This window comes from Lissotriton helveticus, chromosome 4_1 (assembly GCF_964261635.1).
Source record: "Lissotriton helveticus chromosome 4_1, aLisHel1.1, whole genome shotgun sequence".
In the NCBI taxonomy this organism is placed as follows: Eukaryota; Metazoa; Chordata; class Amphibia; order Caudata; family Salamandridae; genus Lissotriton; species Lissotriton helveticus.
In genome coordinates, this window is record NC_136063.1 from 155,637,661 (window position 1) to 155,659,384 (window position 21,724).

Below are 21,724 nucleotides of genomic sequence, written 5' to 3' on the forward strand. Positions count from 1 at the left end.
AAAGTAATACTTGCCTGCCAATTATTTCAAAAAATCGAAACGGCCAGTTATTTAAGTCCTTACCACTGAACAAAGTGACTATAAGTAAGGGTCTAGGCAGTCCCTCTTTTGAATATAAAGGACATGGAATGGTGATTTTTCCAGGGTCACACAGTTTAAGTGTAGAAGCAGAAACTAAGGGCATACGAGAACAGCGCCAGAAAGAAGAAGCCCCTGTGTTGGGACATAACGACATCCGTGATAGTGATTAGGCCAGGGCCACACCGTTTCAGTGTGGAATTAGTGCGTAGAGTCCAGAGGCCATATTAGGTACATTTTGCAACAAAATTCACATTGACTGACACATAACAGGTCACCGAAATACAATCACTGGGCAGCAAGATAACCACACCAGGAAGGAAAAGATTAACGTCAACATAGTTTCCCCGGTTATCCTATATTTTCCTATCTCACAGTCTCCAGGCCTGGACTGTCCCTTACTGACGCAGTGACATATCTATAGTTATGTACTGCAGAGACAACCTTAGGAAATGGTGTGAAAATGCGAGTGAGAGATAAACAAATATTGTAATCCCCACCCTTTCACATTCATAATAGGAGAATGCTACTTAAATGTACCAATATTCAGATTTTGTTTTACATTACATAGATTCACAACGCAATGCACTTGGTAGAGAGCAGTGAAGTATTCAGAATTCCGGAGTTTCAGTCAAGGGCTAAAATCAAGATTAAAATCCAAGTTGCAAATACCGCAAACCGGGTACCTCGACGCCTTCTTCCATTTCAATATGATTTAATGCGGCAACAAACATAAAAGTAAACAAGCTGAAAGACAACCTGTGCGCGTGCCCTTGTGCTGTCCGGGCCAAAGCTGATGCACATGCTGTGAGAGGGCTGTCCAGGCGCGCACATGTTTTGTCTCCCTTCCGCACCAAAGCTACAACAATAGAGTCTCGCCAAGGCGAAGCATCGCATGCGCTGCATTTGCTAGGCGAGACCTAAAGAGGAGCGGAAAGACATTTTCAAAACAGAGGATAAGACATGCTATAGTATAGTATTGCAACACTATAATAAGGCCCACATCTATAAAAAGGCAGGATATTTTAGACCAATTTAAAATTTAAAAGATTGGAAACAAGAATGACAAAAAAGTCTTAAGTGGGAAAATCAAGAGACACTTGCTCAAGTACAATAACTTCTAATGGGTAGGAAGCATAAAACAAGGGTGTCAATGGGTGTTGTGGATTGAAGTCTCACCTTTCTGTACCTCTCGTATAGAACTACTGACAACAGTCCACCATTTCTGTGCCTCTCGTGCTTCTTCAAAGTTAAAAATCATGAGTTCATCTGGTTGACCAACAACGGTCAATCTATGACACTTGGGATTCATCACTTGGTAGGACACATCCTTGAGATTAAACTCTGCAACAGCCTGCATGAAAAACACAAAACAGAGTTTTAAAGTTTTTTAAAAATATATTTCATTGGCTTTTTAGGTTGTCATCATATTAATACACACAAGAGCAGAACATTGCACAAGGTAAGACATAAGTATAGATCGGTCTTACATTCAACGGGTTTGGCTTTTCATTTAGTAATGTGCATTGCATGTGGATACATTGCAATATTGAAATGTAGTTCAGGGCTCGACAAATCCATTCGACCGCTCGCATTTGCGAGGTAAATTTAATGAGGTCGAGCTATTTTTAGGTCCTACTCGCCCTTTCAGGTGAGTAGGAAAACGGAGCAAATGTGACAAAATAACAAGATTTCAAGGCATTTTTATTGCTTTCTGAGACGGGGGTCAAGTAGGTTGCTGTTAGGTCGAGGACATTTTTCTAGGTACTGGACCTGAAGGACTAGTACATTTTTTCAGATTTTTCGAGCCCTGTAGTTATACTCCCATTGTAACGCAGGCATCAAATAGGATCTAATGGTTCACCATCACTCTGTTGTGAATTGATTGACCTTATTCATCACATTATGTTGAAAAAGCAGCGGTAACCTGCTGAAATTCGAAGTTAATAAACTATCTGTTAACAGGACCTGTTCAGACGTGTGCTTCCTAAAGAGAGTTGTAGGGTTAAATCTAGTCACCACCAAAGTGTGCATAAGAATTAGTGATATGGCTCAAGTGAAGTAACAAGAAAAAAATAGTTTAAATAATAGTTAAAAAAATAAAAATAATTAAAATCATCCTGAGGGTCTGGATTCCTAGTAAATGGAAGAAGATCCATTGTGGCTTGTTTGCCCTGGCGGATCGGCAAGTTTGTAATCAAGCATGTCAAAGAGGGAGCTATGGTAGAGGCCATCTTCCAGGACCAGCCCAACCACTGTGTAGAGAGTACCACGGGACACACTCACTCCGATTAGGGGTCAGGGATGACCAGTGTCCCTGTCCAACCTTGGTTTCTACTCCTCTCATTTGGAAGGGACGGGTCAACACACAGTCTCCCAGCAACTCAGTAACAACTCCTCTCAGGGAACCCCAACTATTGTTCTCCCAAGCTAACGCAGAAAGATGCTTTGTTATTTATATGTCATAGAGGCACCTCCATCTCCCTCCCTCTGATCTTTTCTGTGGAACCACGCCTCAAGCAATCCCACCCAGACGGCCCGGCAATGGGCATCTCCATATCCCTCGAGTATCCTCCCTTAGCAGTGCCCGTTCCTCTGCCCTAGCCAGATTGTCTACCTTGCCACTGTCAAACAAACGGAGGAATTATGTCAATGAAGCAACAAGAAGAGCCCTGGAATACTGTGGAAAACAAAACGGGCGCCAGTTGGCACCTTTTGTACTCCAATTTGACTACATTGGGGCAGGCACAGCCGCATCCACATGTTGCGACAGCAACAATGAAGAGCTGCTGCGGGGAAAATCTTTCAGGATCCAAACTACTGCCTGATGGACATTCAAAAGATAAGAAATCTGCTGAAGTGTAGACATCAGAAAACTGTAATTCTATGTCCGGTCCCCTTCCCCTGTGGTTCTGTTAACTGGATACTATGAACACTGAATGTGGATACGTTTTCCTTTGCCAGTGAAACAGATACTTTTGGTGGGTTGGGAATCCTTGTTCACCTTTGAATGCTGTTTTTTAGGCCAGAACTTTGGAGCCACAATGTGACAGTTTCTTCTCATCGCTTTCCATCTTCTGGCTAACACTAAATTCAGGTCTGCCAATCAGGTACAAATCTTACGTGTCTTTGGTCTGGGTAATACTCTCAAAAAAGCACACCTCTGCAGTAACTCAGGTGTAAAGTTTGACAAAGGAGTGCTAATAGCCAGAAAAGAGAGAACAATATATTAGAAACAGGTGAATAGACCACAGACAAATAAAGCTAATATGAGCAGAGAAGGACTCACAAGGGGCACTGGCTCTCCCCTATTCATTGTCCCCTGCATTACTGCACCAACCATTTAGTTCTACATTTACATTCGCTTTGATATCTTGAAATACGCCCGACTTTCTAAATCATAGTTTCTTTTTTTTATTACAACACTTTCTGTGAAGAGCTTCAGGTTAGTCCTGGACTCACCCACGACATATCTCATCTCAAGGCTCCACATGGATCAAGGTCTCAGTGATCCAGAAGATCCTCCTGAAGAGGCAGTCAGATTGGGGGATCGATGGTCATACTGAGTAGCTCGGATACCAAACTCTTCGAGCCCAGTCCGGGGCCACAAGAATGACTTGGGCCCTGTCGCGCCTGATCATCTTCAGCACTCTGGGCAGAAGTGATACAGGCGGAAAGGCATACAACAGACCGCAACTCCACTCACAACGAAAAGCGTCGCCTAGCGAGTGCTGCTTTGGAAATTCCAACGCGTGGAACTACTGGCATTGCTTATTCTCTTCGGTGGCGTATAGATCTAACCAAGGCTTTCCCCACTGCTGAAAGAGACCTTGCGCCACGTCAGAGTGAAGACCCCATTCGTGATCCATCATGCACTTGCGGCTGAGTTCGTCCGCTCTGGCGTTCAGCAAACCTGCCAGGTGTTGAACCACCAGGGAAATGCCCTGATGTTCCAGCCATGTCCAGAGGCGCAGAGCCTCCTGAGAAAGGGTCGACGACCCCACCCAACCCTGTTTGTTGCAGTACCACATGGCAGTGGTGCTGTCTGTAAACACCTGCACTACTATCCCCTTGACAGAGGAAAGGAACGCCTTCAGTGCAAGTCGGATCGCCTGGAGCTCCAGAAGGTTGATAGGGAGCCGGAACTCCGCCGGAGACCAAAGGTCTCTGATCTCCGCCTCTCCCATGTGGCCACCCCATCCAAGCAGGGATACATCCGTCATCACTGTGAGCTCCGGTTGGGGAAGGGAGAGAGATCTGCCATTGACCCAATGCCAGTTATTTGAGCCACCACTGCAATTGTTGTGCAGTGCCCTCCGAGATCTGGACGTTCTCGGACAGGTTCCCCTGATGCTGCACTACTGGAACTTCAGGTCCCACTGCAGAGCCTGCATATTCCATATGGCATGATCGACCAGCAGGATGAAGGAGGCTTTGAGGCCCAGCAGCCTCGGGGTCATCCTAACCGAAACCCAGGATAGGGGCCGAAAGATCGGAATCATAGCCGGAATATCCCAGACTCGCTTTTCGGGAAGATAGACTCGAAACTGCGCCGTGCCCAGAACTGCTCCGATGAAGAGGAGCTTCTGAGAGAGGATCAGGTGCGACTTCGGCACATTGATGGAGAACCCCAGCAAATGCAGGAGGTCGGCCGTAGTCTGGAGGTGGGAGACAACTCCCTGGGGGGAGCCCGCCTTCAACAGCCAGTCGTCTAGATAGGGGGAAGACTGGAACCCCTGATCTGTGCAGATGAGCTGCGACCACCGCCATCACTTTCGTGAACACCAGAGGGGCACTGGTAAGGCCAAAGGGGAGCACAGTAAACTGAAAGTGCTCGTGGCCTACCGTAAACCGTAGGTAAAGCCGGTGGGCCGGCTGGACTGGAATATGGAAATATGCGTCCTGCAGATCCAACGCTACCATCTGGTCGCCAGGGTCAAGGGCAGAAAAGACCTGAGCCAGAGTTAACATCTTGAACTTCTCCTTCAGGGGGAAGCGATTGACATTCCGGAGGTCCAAGATAGGACGCAGGCCTTTGTCCTTCTTGGGCACTAGAAAGTAATGGGAGTAGCAGCCATGTCCTACTTCTGGCGCAGGAACGCGCTCGATGGCCCCGTTGGCCAAGAGGGCCACAACCTCCTGTTGAAGAAGTGCCAAGTGATCCGCCGACATGGGGTGGTACTGGGGTGGCATAGCTGGAGGGGTAGTCTCGAAGGGGAGGGAGTAGCCCCTTTGGACTATTTGTAAAACTCACCTGTCCGTATTGATTGTGCACCAGTGGGGAAGGTGATGGCGAATCCTGCCACCCACTGGCGTTTGATGGGGCTGAAAGACCGGACTAGGAATGTTTGGAGGCAGTGGTGGCCGGGGTGGAGGTGGACTGACCCGCCCGCTGGCCCCCTGACCCACCTCGGCAGGTCCCGCGGACGAGCTGCGACTGTTGCTGCGCAGGCCCGTGGTTCTAAAGCCAACGTGTCGGGCGTGAAAAGAAGGAGGACTTGGCCGTAGCCCACTAGTCCTTAAAACACTCCAATGAACTATCTGTTGTTGCCAAAAAGGGCAGGTCCATCAGAGTGTTCTGGACATCCCCAGAGAAACCAGTTGTCCTCAGCCAGGCATGGCGGCGGAGCACCACAGTCGCGGAAATCACTGTGAGACGGGGAACCTCGGGAGACCACAAAGCATGGGACTTCTGCAACCAGGATCCTTCGCACAGAGGGGACAGACACAGGTGAAAGCGGGCGGAACGCGAGTTAGGCAGAAAACACGTACCTTTCCTCTCTCCTTGCAGAGCGGCTCCGAAGAGCAAGGAGGTGGAGCTGACCCCAGAAACGCTCGAGATGGACCAATGAAATGGAGGCCAGGGCAGGAAGAGGCGTCTTTGACCTATGGCTGGAAGGAGGGGCTGGAAACACAAAGCGGGGAGCTGGACGCCGAGAAAGAAGAGCAGGATGCGGAGCCGAGTAAGGAGAGAAGAGAAACCAACCAGCGCGACCAGGAGACGGAGGAACCTGATGACCACTGGACGGAAGAGTGGTGGTGTCCACCGGTGGACGCTGGAGAGCGGCCGTAACTCAGGAGAGGCTGAGCCATGTAAGTGATTCATACTTGGGAAGAGGGAGACGGTATTGCTAAGGGAAGCGGGAGGAGAGGAGGACACGTGTGCATGAAACAGGAGGAACGCGGGCTGTTGATGTTGTGCTAAATGAATCCCCGAGTGTATCCTCAACCCCTGTGACCATCGGTATTTGAATCCCTGACAACCCTACTAAGGTCTCTCATTAAATACCCACCGTATTCACCCACCGTACTTAACCCCTTCCTTCCCTCACAGTCCATCGTCCTTGAGCACTACTGGGTGTAGGTAACTGGCATAAACCTATAACACAGTGACTTGACAGGCTCTTTTTTCTTTTCTCTTGGGCGAGCCTCCGGGGAAGTGGCACCACGGACGAATACGAAGCCCAACCCATCCATCTTCAAATTGAAGAGGGAGGAACGGCCGGGGCCACCGCGACTAACCACCTTGAGAGCTGGAACCTCAATCCTGAGAAAGAGACTGGTGATAACCCTGTTAAGCAGAAAACTGTGACTACTGATAATAAAACCACATCTGTTAGACGATACATTCAGCCTCCGCGTCTATATATCCGCCCTGCACTCCCACATGTGGTGTCAGAAGTGGGAAACAGCGGAGAAATGGAGGCTGCTATTGCAAAGATGGCGGAGAATCAGGAACACTTAAGCAAGGTGATGGAGAGGTTCCTACATGTGGTAGAAGAAGATAGAGACAAGGTACAAAAGGCGAAAACGGGACAAAGCCAAACCCACGGAGCGGCCATGGACAAGATTGCTGAGGTCTTGGGACAACAGAGAGGACCCACCTCCCTACCTTCCATGGTCCTTCAGAAATAGGTTAGCGGGGAGGATCCGGATTTCTTTTTTTACCAACTTCGAGCGAATAGCCACAGCCGCTGCCTGGCCTGCAGACAAATGGGGACAATATCTGACAATATCTGGGACCCTTACTTTCCAGCGACCTACAAGCGGCCTATCAAGCAGCAACAGTACAAGGAACTGTTCCCTATGCTGACATTAAACGGTGTATCATGGAGGGACTAGGAGTAGATGACGAATCTTACCGGATCAAACTACAACAGATAAAGAAAGGGCCCCAAGAAAGTATTTTAGGGTAAAGGACATGACGGACCGGTGGTTGAAACCAGCCACCACGGATAAAGATGGTATAATGGCCAAAATTTATTTGGAACAGTATTTGGCTTCCCTTCATCCACCCATCCAAAAATGGGTCCGACAACAGGCCCATCTTACTCTTGAAACTGCAGTGGAAATCGCCAGCGCTTATAACCGTGCCCAGGAAATACAAAAAGGAAAAGAAGAACCTTCATGGAAGACCGGTACTCAAGGAACACACCGACCACCCCGTCCCACACTTCCCAAGAAGCCTGATCCCGTGACGTTTATCCCTGGAATGGTTACCCCCAACCCCAATACCTCGACCTCCGAATCCAGGTCCCCAGGGCTTCCATTGTGGCGGAATGGGACATATTGCTTGGTTTTGCCCACAAAAAGAGGAACCGATGGAAATCCGAGTGGCCCGCAATTAGTACTGTTCTTCTTCTGGAAAGCTCCTTCCATCTTATCCTTGCTCGGTAAGGGTGAATGGACAGCAAACCATGGCTCACTCAGATACGGGGTGTCGTCAAAGTGTGGTACGCCCTCAAGATCTGGAACCCTAGATTGGGCCCATAGATGGAACAGTTGCCATACGGTGCGTACATGGTGATGTTAAGCAATATCCGACTACCCAAGTCCACATCCAACACGAAAGTGATTCAGGTACATCCCTGAAAGTGGGGCTTATTCCCAACATACCTGAACGAGTTTTTCTCGGGAATGATTATCCACACCTTCCTCAAATGTTAAAAAAAGACCCGAACCAGGAAGAGGACTGGTGGGCCGAAGCCCCCTTTTCCGGAGATGAAAAACCAGACTGGCCGGACTACAAAATACGGAAAAGCAGAAAACAGAGAAGAGCAGAGAAAGGGTAAACTCCTACTGTGTTACCCGTTGTAACAGAAGATAACCCATGGGAAACTGACCGGAATTTTCGGGCTTCGCAAAGAGAAGATCCAGTCTTACAGGAAGCATGGAAAAACGCACTAGAACAAGAAGACCCGCTTCACGTAGGTCCTTATTTTTGTTAAGAAGAATGGTTTGTTAGACAGGAAAGGAGGGCCCACCCTGAAATCCCAACTGTTGATTCCTGTACCCTTTAGAGAAAAGGTGTTGTTCCTGGCCCATAGCCATCTGTTAAGGGGACACTTTGGTGTAGATAAGACTGAGAAACAGATTACAGAGAATTTCTATTGGCCAGGTATTTTCCGACAAGTAAAAAAATATTGTAGAGAATGCCCCATATGTCAACGACATAGCCGGTATAAACCACCCCGGGCCCCTTTATACCCATTACCAATCATAGAAGAACCTTTTTCTAGGGTTGGCATGGACATTATTGGTCCTTTATTGCCCTCCTGGAGTGGATGTAGGTATGTTTTGGTAATTGTTGACTACGCCACCAGGTTCCTGGAAGAGATAGCACTGCGCAGACCCGATACCACCAATATTACTAAGGCCATGGTAACCGTATTCTCTAGAGTAGGACTCCCAAAAGAAATTCTAACTGATCAAGGAACCCCATTCATATCAAAAGTCATGAAACAGATATGCACACAGTTGGGGATTCGACAGATTAGGACAGCAGCATATCACCCACAAACCGATGGGTTAGTGGAAAGATATAATGCCACCCTTAAGACAACTTTAAAAAAACTCCTAAATCTAGAAACCAGAAAGTGGGAGGATATGTTACCCCTGGCCCTGTTCGCAATACGATGCAAGGTACAAAAAAGCACGGGATATTCACCCTTTGAGTTGTTGTATGGCCACCAGCCTAGAACATTGTTAGACATGGCTCAAGAGAAATGGAAAACCGAACCAGATAACGCTAAACCCTTGGTGGATCATGTCTCTAACCTCAAGACCCATTTAAGTCAAATTAGGTCAATTGTCCGCACCAACTTAGAGGAAGCCCAATCTGCCCAAAAAGCCCAATATGATCAAAAAAACTAAAGAGAGGTCCTTTGATGTAGGTGATGCAGTGTTACTCCTCATGGCCTCAGCAGATCACAAACTTCTGGGACAGTGGCAGGGACCCTACATAGTTACAGAGAAAGTAACCCCGGTTACTTATCGTATTGAATTGGATCCCAATCGAGGTACCACACAGATCTATCATATCAATGTGTTGAAAAAATGGGAAGGACCTCTTCCAACCATTGTAGCAAAGATAGAAACAGAAGACCTTTTGTTTGAACAATGCTTAGACCCTGCTCTGTCAAACCCTCTTAGAAACATACTAAGGGTTGTCCTACTACCTCATAGTAAGGTATTTTCCCTGACCCCAGGGAGAACCACCTTGGTGGAACATGCCATAAAAACCCCTGTAGGGAAAAGAGTGCGTCTAAGGCCTTACCGAATACCAGAAGACCGCCGCATGACTATACGTGAGGAGGTAAAAAAAATGTTACAGATGGATATAATAGAACCATCCATCAGTGAGTGGAATTCACCGATAGTCCTTGTACCGAAGCCGGATGGCTCGGTGAGGTTTTGCATTGACTTCAGGGAAGTAAACAAAATTTCAGAGTTTGACACCTATCCTTTACCCAGGGTGGACGAAAAGGTAGAGAAAATTGGGAGAGCCAAATATATCAGCACCCTGGATCTGTGCAAAGGCTATTGGCAAATCCCTCTGCGTTCCCAAGATAAAGAGAAAACTGCATTCTCCACCCAAGACGTGTTGTACCAATTCAAAGTGCTACCCTTTGGATTACATGGAGCTCCGGCTACTTTCCAGAGGGCCATGAATTGTATTCTACGCCCACACGAGCAATATGCTGGCGCGTATATAGATGACATAGTCATCTATAGCGACAACTGGGATCAACACATGGCCCATTTATCACAAGTAGTCCAGACCCTAGGGCAGTACGGACTGAAAATCAACCCGGCCAAAAGCCATTTAGCAGCCCAAACTGTCAAGTATTTGGGATATTTGTTAGGAGAGGGCGTAATAAGACCACAGGACTCCAAGCTTACAGCCATCTCTCAAATCCCCTTACCAAAGACAAAGAAAGGCCTCGGAGCATTCTTAGGGTTACTCGGTTACTACCGTAGATTAATTCCTAACTTTTCTCAAACAGCAGCCCCCCTCACTAACTTGTTGCAGAAAGCAACGAATACCGAGGCTCTATTAAAACATCCCACCTCAGAAATCACACAGGCCTTTGAATCCCTTAAAAGATCCCTTACATCAGACACAGTATTAGCCAGTCCTGATTACTCCCTTCCCTTTGTCCTACAAACAGACGCATCCGACCAAGGAATAGGAGCACTATTGTCCCAAGTAACAAGACAGGGAGAGGAAAGACGCATCTTGTACATTAGCCGAAAGCTATTCCCGAGAGAACAAAATTACGCTGTGATAGAGAAAGAAGCTTTGGCAATTAAATGGGCGATAGAAACCCTCAGGTACTACCTAGAAGGAAGGGAATTTACCCTGTACACCGATCACGTTCCTCTAGAATGGTTAGCCCAAAAAAAAGGAAACAATGACAGAGCGTTAAGATGGTTTCTGGCTCTACAACCTTACAGATTCCGAACACAACATCGAAAGGGAGCAGACCAAGGGAACATGGACTTTCTATCAAGATATCCACAAGGGAACAACACTAGTAGTAAGACAGCAAGGGAAAGGGGATGTGAGACGGGGAACCTCGGGAGACCACAAAGCATGGGACTTCGGCAACCAGGATCCTTCGCACGGAGGGGACGGACACAGGTGAAAGCGGGCGAGACGCGAGTTAGGCAGAAAACACGTACCTTTCCGCTCTCCTTGCAGAGCGGCTCCGAAGAGCAAGGAGGTGGAGCTGACCCCGGAAACGCTCGAGATGGACCAATGAAATGAAGGCCAGGGCAGGAAGAGGCGTCTTTGACCTATGGCTGGAAGGAGGGGCTGAAGACGCGATGCGGGGAGCTGGACGCCGAGAAAGAAGAGCAGGACGCGGAGCCGAGTGAGGAGTGAAGAGAAACCAACCAGCGCGACCAGGAGACGGAGGAACCTGACGACCACTGGACGGAAGAGTGGTGGTGTCCACCGGAGGACGCATGAGATCGGCCGTAACTCAGGAGAGTTACAGCGGAGCCATGTAAGTGATTCATACTTGGGAATAGGGAGACGGTATTGCTAAGGGAAGCGGGAGGTGGGAGGAGAGGAGGACACGTGTGCATGAAACAGGAGGAACGCGGGCTGTTGATGTTGTGCTAAATGAATCCCCGAGTATATCCTCAACCCCTGTGACCATCAGTATTTGAATCCCTGACAACCCTATTAAGGTCTCTCATTAAATACCCACCGTATTTACCCACCGTACTTAACCCCTTCCTTCCCTCACAGTCCATAGTCCTTGAGCACTACTGGGTGTAGGTAACGGGCATAAACCTATAACACAGTGACTTGACAGGCTCCTTTTTCTTTTCTCTTGGGCGAGCCTCCGGGGAAGTGGCACCACGGTCATCACTGTGAGCTCCGGTTGGGGAAGGGAGAGAGATCTGCCATTGACCCAATGCTAGTTATTTGAGCCACCACTGCAATTGTTGTGCAGTGCCCTCCGAGATCTGGACGTTCTCGGACAGGTTCCCCTGATGCTGCACTACTGGAACTTCAGGTCCCACTGCAGAGCCTGCATATTCCATATGGCATGATCGACCAGCAGGATGAAGGAGGCCATGAGGCCCAGCAGCCTCGGGGTCATCCTAACCGAAACCCAGGATAGGGGCCGAAAGATCGGAATCATAGCCGGAATATCCCAGACTCGCTTTTCGGGAAGATAGACTCGAAACTGCGCCGTGCCCAGAACTGCTCCGATGAAGAGGAGCTTCTGAGAGAGGATCAGGTGCGACTTCGGCACATTGATGGAGAACCCCAGCAAATGCAGGAGGTCGGCCGTAGTCTGGAGGTGGGAGACAACTCCCTGGGGGGAGCCCGCCTTCAACAGCCAGTCGTCTAGATAGGGGGAAGAATGGAACCCCTGATCTGTGCAGATGAGCTGCGACCACCGCCATCACTTTCGTGAACACCAGAGGGGCACTGGTAAGGCCAAAGGGGAGCACAGTAAACTGAAAGTGCTCGTGGCCTACCGTAAACCGTAGGTAAAGCCGGTGGGCCGGCTGGACTGGAATATGGAAATATGCGTCCTGCAGATCCAACGCTACCATCTGGTCGCCAGGGTCAAGGGCAGAAAAGACCTGAGCCAGAGTTAACATCTTGAACTTCTCCTTCAGGGGGAAGCGATTGACATTCCGGAGGTCCAAGATAGGACGCAGGCCTTTGTCCTTCTTGGGCACTAGAAAGTAATGGGAGTAGCAGCCATGTCCTACTTCTGGCGCAGGAACGCGCTCGATGGCCCCGTTGGCCAAGAGGGCCACAACCTCCTGTTGAAGAAGTGCCAAGTGATCCGCCGACATGGGGTGGTACTGGGGTGGCATAGCTGGAGGGGTAGTCTCGAAGGGGAGGGAGTAGCCCCTTTGGACTATTTGTAAAACTCACCTGTCCGTATTGATTGTGCACCAGTGGGGAAGGTGATGGCGAATCCTGCCACCCACTGGCGTTTGATGGGGCTGAAAGACCGGACTAGGAATGTTTGGAGGCAGTGGTGGCCAGGGTGGAGGTGGACTGACCCGCCCGCTGGCCCCCTGACCCACCTCGGCAGGTCCCGCGGACGAGCTGCGACTGTTGCTGCGCAGGCCCGTGGTTCTAAAGCCAACGTGTCGGGCGTGAAAAGAAGGAGGACTTGGCCGTAGCCCACTAGTCCTTAAAACACTCCAATGAACTATCTGTTGTTGCCAAAAAGGGCAGGTCCATCAGAGTGTTCTGGACATCCCCAGAGAAACCAGTTGTCCTCAGCCAGGCGTGGCGGCGGAGCACCACAGTCGCGGAAATCACTGTGAGACGGGGAACCTCGGGAGACCACAAAGCATGGGACTTCTGCAACCAGGATCCTTCGCACAGAGGGGACAGACACAGTTGAAAGCGGGCGAGACGCGAGTTAGGCAGAAAACACGTACCTTTCCTCTCTCCTTGCAGAGCGGCTCCGAAGAGCAAGGAGGTGGAGCTGACCCCAGAAACGCTCGAGATGGACCAATGAAATGGAGGCCAGGGCAGGAAGAGGCGTCTTTGACCTATGGCTGGAAGGAGGGGCTGAAGACACGAAGCGGGGAGCTGGACGCCGAGAAAGAAGAGCAGGACGCGGAGCCGAGTGAGGAGAGAAGAGAAACCAACCAGCGCGACCAGGAGACGGAGGAACCTGACGACCACTGGACGGAAGAGTGGTGGTGTCCACCGGAGGACGCTGGAGATCGGCCGTAACTCAGGAGAGTTACAGCGGAGCCATGTAAGTGATTCATACTTGGGAATAGGGAGACGGTATTGCTAAGGGAAGCGGGAGGTGGGAGGAGAGGAGGACACGTGTGCATGAAACAGGAGGAACGCGGGCTGTTGATGTTGTGCTAAATGAATCCCCGAGTATATCCTCAACCCCTGTGACCATCAGTATTTGAATCCCTGACAACCCTATTAAGGTCTCTCATTAAATACCCACCGTATTTACCCACCGTACTTAACCCCTTCCTTCCCTCACAGTCCATAGTCCTTGAGCACTACTGGGTGTAGGTAACGGGCATAAACCTATAACACAGTGACTTGACAGGCTCCTTTTTCTTTTCTCTTGGGCGAGCCTCCGGGGAAGTGGCACCACGGACGAATACGAAGCCCAACCCATCCATCTCCAACTTGAAGAGGGAGGAACGGCCGGGGCCACCGCAACTAACCACCTTGAGAGCGGGAACATCAATCCTGATAAAGAGACTGGTGATAACCCTATTAAGCAGAAAACTGTGACTACTGATAATGAAACCACATCTGTTAGACAATTCATTCAGCCTCCACGTCTATATATCCGCCCTGCACTCGCACAATCACCCTGCCCAGCAAGTCGGCGGTGTCAAGGCTACAACAGATTGTGAACATGGCTGCATCTCTCCGTTCAGCAATAGCTTGAGAGAGCACTGTCCAGGCCTCCTCCGGACACTGAGGCAGCAATTGCGCCACCATATCCCACACAAAGGGGGAATAACGGCCCAAGAGGCATGCGGTGTTCATAGCCCGCAGCCCTGAACTGGCGGAAAAAAAAAATCTTCTTACTGAACTGTTCCAGTTTCTTGGATTCCCTTTCCGGGGGTGCGGTAGGGAATGCGCTCTGGGACATAGAGGCTTGGACAACCAGGATCTCAGGGGGTGGGGTGTTGGGAAAGGAAAAGGGGGTCACCGGGGCAGTATGATGGCGTCGGGCCACGTTGCTAACCACAGGTGCCCCTGTGTTGGGCCTGGACCAGGTCCTCAAAAGAACGTTGGAAAGTGCATCATTAAAGGGCAGCAGTGGCTCCGCAGAGGTAGCCGCCGGCTGAAGCACTTCTGTCAGGAGGTTAGTCCTGATGGCCACTGTAGGGAGCTCGAGGTAGAGGGCCTCGGCCACCCTACACACTGCGTAACTTGCACCCTCCTCCGTAGCCACGGTAGGAGGAGTTAGCATGCCAAGGTCAGGAGAAGTATCAAGAACACCGGCATCCCCCAACTCCTCTGCCCAGTCCGGGTCAAACTCACATTGAGCTGTGAGAGGGTACTCCGACCCCTCCCAGTCCTCCCCTTCCTCCGAAGACTGATGTACAGGCCGGAAATAAGGAGGCTGGACATAGGGATAAAAAGGTCCCATCGGCGTAGGAATCTTCAACTTCTTGTGATGCTTCGTCTTACCTGACCCCGAGTGCGAAGACCTCGATCCCGATGAACGATGATGGTGGCTCCGCGACCAGTCCCTCGACCTCCCACGGGACCGGGACCTTGACCGGTGCAGAGCCGACTGCCGGACTTCAAGCAACTTTTGGGACCGCTCACGCAAACTCTTCGGCGCCATGGCACGGCAGTCGAGGCACGACTTTGGGTCGTGGTCGGGCCCCAGGCAGTAGAGACACACGCCGTGCAGGGCTGTCACCAACATCATGCGATGATAGTCCCTGCAGGACTTGAAGCGGGGCATCCCTATGGCACCAGGAGTTGGTCGACTCGACAGAGACAAAAAGGCCTTGAAAAACTCAGTCAAACAGTGACTCGGGGTACGCTCTCTCCGGATCTGCGCTTGAAGGCGCGGAAAAAGAAAGAACTGACTATAGTGCGGGAGGGTGGCGTCTAAGTAGCTGCCGCAATGTCATCTCGGCGACCACGACACCAACGACAGACGCGGAGCCGCACAACGCCACCTTCCGAAGCGCAGTGGTACTGCTGACGAAAACCTTCTGGATCCAGTCTGACGCCTGGGGGGAATTCTAAGGTAAGGAATTATCACTACGTGTTTCTTGCAGATAGAACTGGTACATATGTATGGAATATTAACAAATAAGGTAGGCATATCATGATAATAGACTACCAAAATGAATTTGGGGTAATAGAAAGTATGTATATTTGATTATTAGTGTCATTCTCTATCCTGCAGGGAAAAGTAAGGGCAGACCATCATGAAATATTGATCATCTTATTTGTGACCAAGGAGTATCAGTTAGGCCCCTAATGTTGGTTCTTACACAATAGATCCAGCAATGTTCAAACAATAGTAGGGATGCCATGGTGTTATTGCTAAAGTTTGTGAGTCACTGAATGGCGTGCGATTCTGGACCATTTTCTTTGTCTCTCTTGTCCTAAAAGCTTGCCATTGTCTTCTGACACCTAATTGTACTTAAGTGAACGTTAAAGCTTATACACAATTTCCTGAATGTCATATCTACATACTTGAGGCCACATGATGACATATATTACATTATCAGGGATGTGGAATTCCTATAGCTCGACGCCCAGGACATATTGTTTGGGGGCAAAGGCAACAGGTTTTCATGTGTATTTTGTCATTGGGACAAGTAGGCTGAACCTCCTGCAACCCTTTGGCTGCCAGCTTGCAGTACAACATTATGGATCAGGAAGAGCACTCGCTGCAGTTTAGGTAATATTTTGGCCATATGTTAATGCTGTTCAAACTTATATTTATGGTTCATTAATTGAAAGCCTTTATGATTAGGGTGAGGGCTCTAAGTAAATGTTGTAAGCTCTGAATGCACTACTGACAGTGGTTCCAGTATAAAAATGTGTAACACGTTCTCAAAGTTTAGCAATATGAGACTATGTATAATGGTCCCAGAATGCTCTCTGATTTGATGCAAATATTTGCAGACGCTTGAAAGCAAGATTAATGATTCTTTGCTTTAAAAATAAAATGTTCATAAAAAAATGAAAGCAGGAAAAAAACCATTTTGCTTAACTACTGTAAAATTACAGGTACCATTTCTTTAAAGCATCATTTAGAAACATGTGTTGATTCATGCTAGTATTTACCAAAAATATTCCTAATGGAAAATCAATGTAACTAGTTTCAATAAGCGTATGGGGAACACAAATAAACAGCATTGGCAAAGCCAGTAGGTCTGAAATTGGTGATCAGCTTTTTAGTTTTGTCAATTTGTGAATTGTGTTGGCATGGTTTTTGTAAAACAGTATTGGTGTGGGAGCTGCTGGGCCCTCACCATTATAACAAACATTGGTAAAAGCAAAAATTGTTTTTGGTCTCAAAAGCACACACTGACACAGTTGTTACTGGCACTGAACAAAACTACTTTGTGTGCCAATATGCTCCTTGTGAAAGAGCAGAATGCGGTCACTCACAGTGAAGCCAGCCGATACAGAGAGAGAGACAGAATTTTATTAAACACAAAAGGTCTCTGTCAAAGCCAGACCAAATTAGGGGCCCAATTATTAAAGAAAGTCCCAAAAGTGCACCCATGGTATATATCCTTGCATTAAGTGCAGCTATCCGGCTTTCGTGAATTCCAAAGAATTTACAGTAGTAGGACAAGAAATAGTTCTCCTAGAAAGTATATGGGAACTGCATTTTAGCTAACCCTGTGCGTAGCAACGCGAAGTGCACTTGGTACTACGCTAGCTACGCAAACTCCTTAGTGCACTGTGCAAAATGCTGTTCGCACTGATTGCACAGTGATGGATGCTTGTCCGCACTGTGCAATCATTGCAAACCGCATCTTGCACAGTGCAAGCGGTCGTTTTCTGCCGCTCGAGTAGATTTGTACTTGAGCGGCAGCTTTTTCAACAGGGACTGGTAGTATCTCGTCGCGAGCGGTCGCGAGCATATGCGACCACTCGCAATGAGAAACCTGACCTCCCCGCATTGAGAATCTCGCCGGAAGTTTTTTTTTCCATGCTCGCGATCGGCAACTTGATGTTGCTGATCGCGAATGAGGAAAAAATCTCGCCGGAATGTTTTTTTGCTCCCTCGCGGTCGCCAACTTGCCGTTGAGGACCGCGAGCATGCAAAAAATGCCCGCTACTCATTTTTGCACTGTGCTACATGCCATTTGTGTAGCGCGTAAATGCGCAAACTACACAAGCGTAGCATAGTTATACGTGCAGGGTTAATTTTAGCATGAGCAAATATGCATGTCTAGAGTTGCTCATGTGAAATCTCAGTGTTTGCAAGTTCGCTTTCCCTCAAACCACGTTTTTCCTAACTCTGGAAAAAGGTTTATGTCTGCCATTGTCAGGAGTAAATTTCCAACATTTCTCAGTATGGGAAAAGATTAGAGAAGAGTTGTTGAAAACCCTTAAAATATGCAAGTTAGTAGGTTTGCCCAGACTCAAAAAGGCATTCTAACCCTGGAAAAATTGCTTACCATTACCTTCAGCCCCAGTATGCAGATCTGCGGAAACGTGGCAACATAAGGGGATTGCATGTATTAAAAAACTACTATGGTAGGAGACTTGGCATAATCAGAGAGGCTATATAAGAGCTCTTGTATAATGGGATTGCTGCCCTAATTTGTCGCCACAATACAGGACACCAAAACGACAAGTGGATTTTGTTACAGGACAAGTAGATTTATGAAGCAAAATGCCCCATGGACAAGTAGATATTTTATTAAATTCCACACCCCTGCATTATTATGATTACAAATTGATATGTTGGTAAACCAAGATCAATCTATGTAACCTTTCTAATGAGACTGCAGACGTTACATTCGCCACAAGAGCATACAGAATAACACTGCCCTGAGACTTCAATATTTTTTGCTGCAGAGCGCAGATACGCATAAGCACTAGCAAACTACATGACTCCGAATGTGCTAGAACCATCCTCTTCTTGTTGACAAACATTCCTACGCTCAACTTTACTTACCTATATATGGGCTCCACATTCATTTCGCAGTTGTATATCTGAATGGACACTGGCTTTACTGTACACAATGCCAGTCTCATGATATATCTACAATCCACACCTACAGCTACCTCTTCAAGTAAGCCCTGAGAGAAACTGCTCTACCCTTTAACATTCAAGATTACAAAGGAGGTAACTTGGTTATCCAACTGGAGTGCAAATGTACCTTAGAAGAATAACAGTGTCCACCAGGAACACTGCCCAGTAACAACCTACTGCTACAAGCCCGGGAGAAATGGTCTCATGCTAAGGCAGTTGCTTGACATAAACTGCTTTAAATCCAGATATCTCTTTACAGTATCATAGCACTCTTATTGACAGCAATTACTGTTCAGTTTTTCCTAGTTAGAAACATATGCACAATGAATTATGAAATACCGCTGCTTTAGTGCAATCTCTTGACCAATGGTCAATTCTAGTCAAATGGGAAACTGTGTTGGTCAGTTCTTTATGTCCTTTACAGGGCATTACAAAAAATATTTGAGTGACCTGCACACCTTTTCTCTGTGTTCATCAGTGTATTAGCTTTTGCTCATCGGTGCAGACCTGCTGCCTGACTACCCCTGTCAGGTTTCAATATAACTGTACAATCAGACACAACTGTGTCCTTCGCAGGAATGCACTGTTCGAAATGGCCCCAGTGCCAAGGTGCCTAGCCCGTGTCTTTTACTAAATATACATGTGTGTATCAATACTTTCATTTACACCATCAGTATCTTCAACATAGACACATGCCAAATTTGTTTTCAAAAAATTTTTTTGTTTTTACTTTTTCAAAATACTGTAATTCTCATCTTTCATTATATGAGCATTTTACACATATTCACAATTAATTGCATTGAGAATATCATGCTAACAACTCTACTTCTTCAGACCTCCTGATCCATCTTATGTTCATATAATACATATAATACATATAGTACAATAGATGTATCACAACCAACGGTGACTCTCTCCCAATGCATTTCGATGCCGCAGCATCCTCGTCAGGGGAATAACTGTGTCAAAAAATTTTTTTTTATAGACTGTCAAAAAAGTTACTTTTTCTTTGCTTTACAATTTCAGTATTCATACTCTACATGCTGTATGTTATTCTATTTCCATGCAGTTTAAACATAATCCAAGCCTACTAGCTGCTCGAGCAAAATTACAACAGTATCGTGGTGTTCCCTATACATGCAATTCAATGTTTTGGTTAACGCACCCCAAATTTGTGATCCAGTACACCAGAACTCCCTAGATACCTCCACCACACTCTGCGGTATTCATTACCACCGTGATAAGTGGTTCACACAATCAAATTAAACCTGCCGTATACTCTGGGCATCAACTGTATTCGTGCTACTAAGCAACATGCAAACCCAAAAAGTGAATACCGGTATGCCCGGTTACGTCCGTCACCCAAATCCATTATCACTTAATGTCAGCCGACTTACTTCTAGACTTTAATGCGTACCGCACAACAACCAATACTGCAGCACCTGCAAAGTCTGCAAAATGAAATGTGCATTTTAGCCCACTCGTCGTGGAACAGCGAGTTCAATATCACACCGCTCCCATTGACCCTTACCGTGCCTTCGTCACACCGGTCCTCTACTGTTCCTCTTCCTGAAAGTCAGCCGGATGTCGGCTGTACGTGACGAGATCTGCTTTAAGTATCCGTCATAAACATAGGACTAGTGCCCCTCCCACCTTATTTGAATACTCTTCATCATGTGCGCGACCCGCTTATCAGTTCAAAGTCGTTTTAAATTGCATCTGCGAGTCTAGAGTCACATAAATATTTTAATATTTTAAATATGCCGCTTACCGAATATTTTAAGTGATTAAGCGTTTACCAACGTAATAAAACCACGTGATGAACATAAAAAAAGGACTATCACACTCGCAACTTTATTTACACCCAAAACCTCAAAATGCCTCCAATCATTGATTTAATATCGTAAATGATTCAATTATGCCTACAACGCGTATGACGACTGTGACTCCCCACCCTGCAGACTCCTGTCCTTAGCAGAGGACTGCAAAAACTTTACACAGTGAAAATTACAAACTGAACCTTATAGAAAAAGAAAAGTGTACTGGGAGTATGTGATACTAATATCAACAAAAGTTTGGTGCGCTTCTCAAAAGACCAAATCCTGTATTAACAACTTATTACACCACTGTAGCACATATCTTTACATAAATGTTACAGTTCAGCATTCATAGATAACAAGCAAATTCTATTTTGTCATTCAGCCCCCCGGGTTTAACTGTCTGAAGGTACCTCATCCAAAAAGTTTCTCTTTGTGCAATTCTCACATTCGGGTCCACATGGGGCTCAACCAATACCTGCTCTAGTACAGTAAATCTAAGTTGAGGAATGGTGTGTCGCCTCTCTTTCCAATGTTGTGCAAGACTGGATTTTTCATTCCCAAGCCTGATATTGGACTTATGTTCGGTGATCCTAATTTTGATTTTTCTAGTGGTGCGGCCCACATACACTAGGCCACACGGACATTTGATTGCATATATTACTGAACAAGTGTTGCAATCTGAAGTGTGTCTCAATATGATCTGTTTGCCTGTGTGTGGGTGTGCGAATACCTCTCCAACCAGTACATTACCACAATGACCACAATTGAAACATTTTTGCATTCCTTTAGTTTTAACCTGTCCTTGCTTGGACTTTTTGTTTTTCAACAGTTCTTTAAGATTCTTGGATCTCGCCACGCAAAAATTGGAGTTTCAAAAAAGACTGTTTTAAAATCTTCTTCTTGCTCAATGAGTTCCCATCTTCTCAGTATGCATCTTTTGATCTTCGGTGTAATTGTTGAATGCTTCAGAACACAGACCTCTCTCTTGGATGTCGATTTTTGTACTTTTTCTAGTAAAGTTTCTCGTTTCTTCATCGACACTTTTGTTTTTGCCTCTGTTAAAACTTGTTCTGGATAGCCCCTCTGGCTATATTGTTGTGACAAGTCTTCTATGTCTGCTGTGGCCTGTGCTTCATCGCTGCTGATCCTCTTGATTCTAATGAACTGCGAAAATGGCAAGTGGTTCTTCAGACTCTGTGAGTGAAAACTGGAATAGTGTAGTGCATTGTTTCTGTCCGTTGGTTTTTTGAATAGTTTTGTGGTCAATTGATTTCCCAGTTTTGAAATGGTGATATCCAAAAAGTTTATGGTGTTCTG

At 47.2% G+C, this 21,724-nt stretch overlaps 1 protein-coding gene across 1 annotated transcript in view; it reads right to left on the reverse strand.

Annotated features, from left to right (window-relative positions):
- Window positions 1–21,724, reverse strand: part of LOC144828452 (ranBP-type and C3HC4-type zinc finger-containing protein 1-like) — a 540,072-nt gene that overhangs the window by 446,569 nt on the left and 71,779 nt on the right. The window contains exon 2 of the mRNA XM_078686629.1: window positions 1,258–1,432. Within this exon, the coding sequence (XP_078542755.1) occupies window positions 1,258–1,432 (175 nt within the window). The remainder of the gene's footprint in view (window positions 1–1,257; window positions 1,433–21,724) is intronic.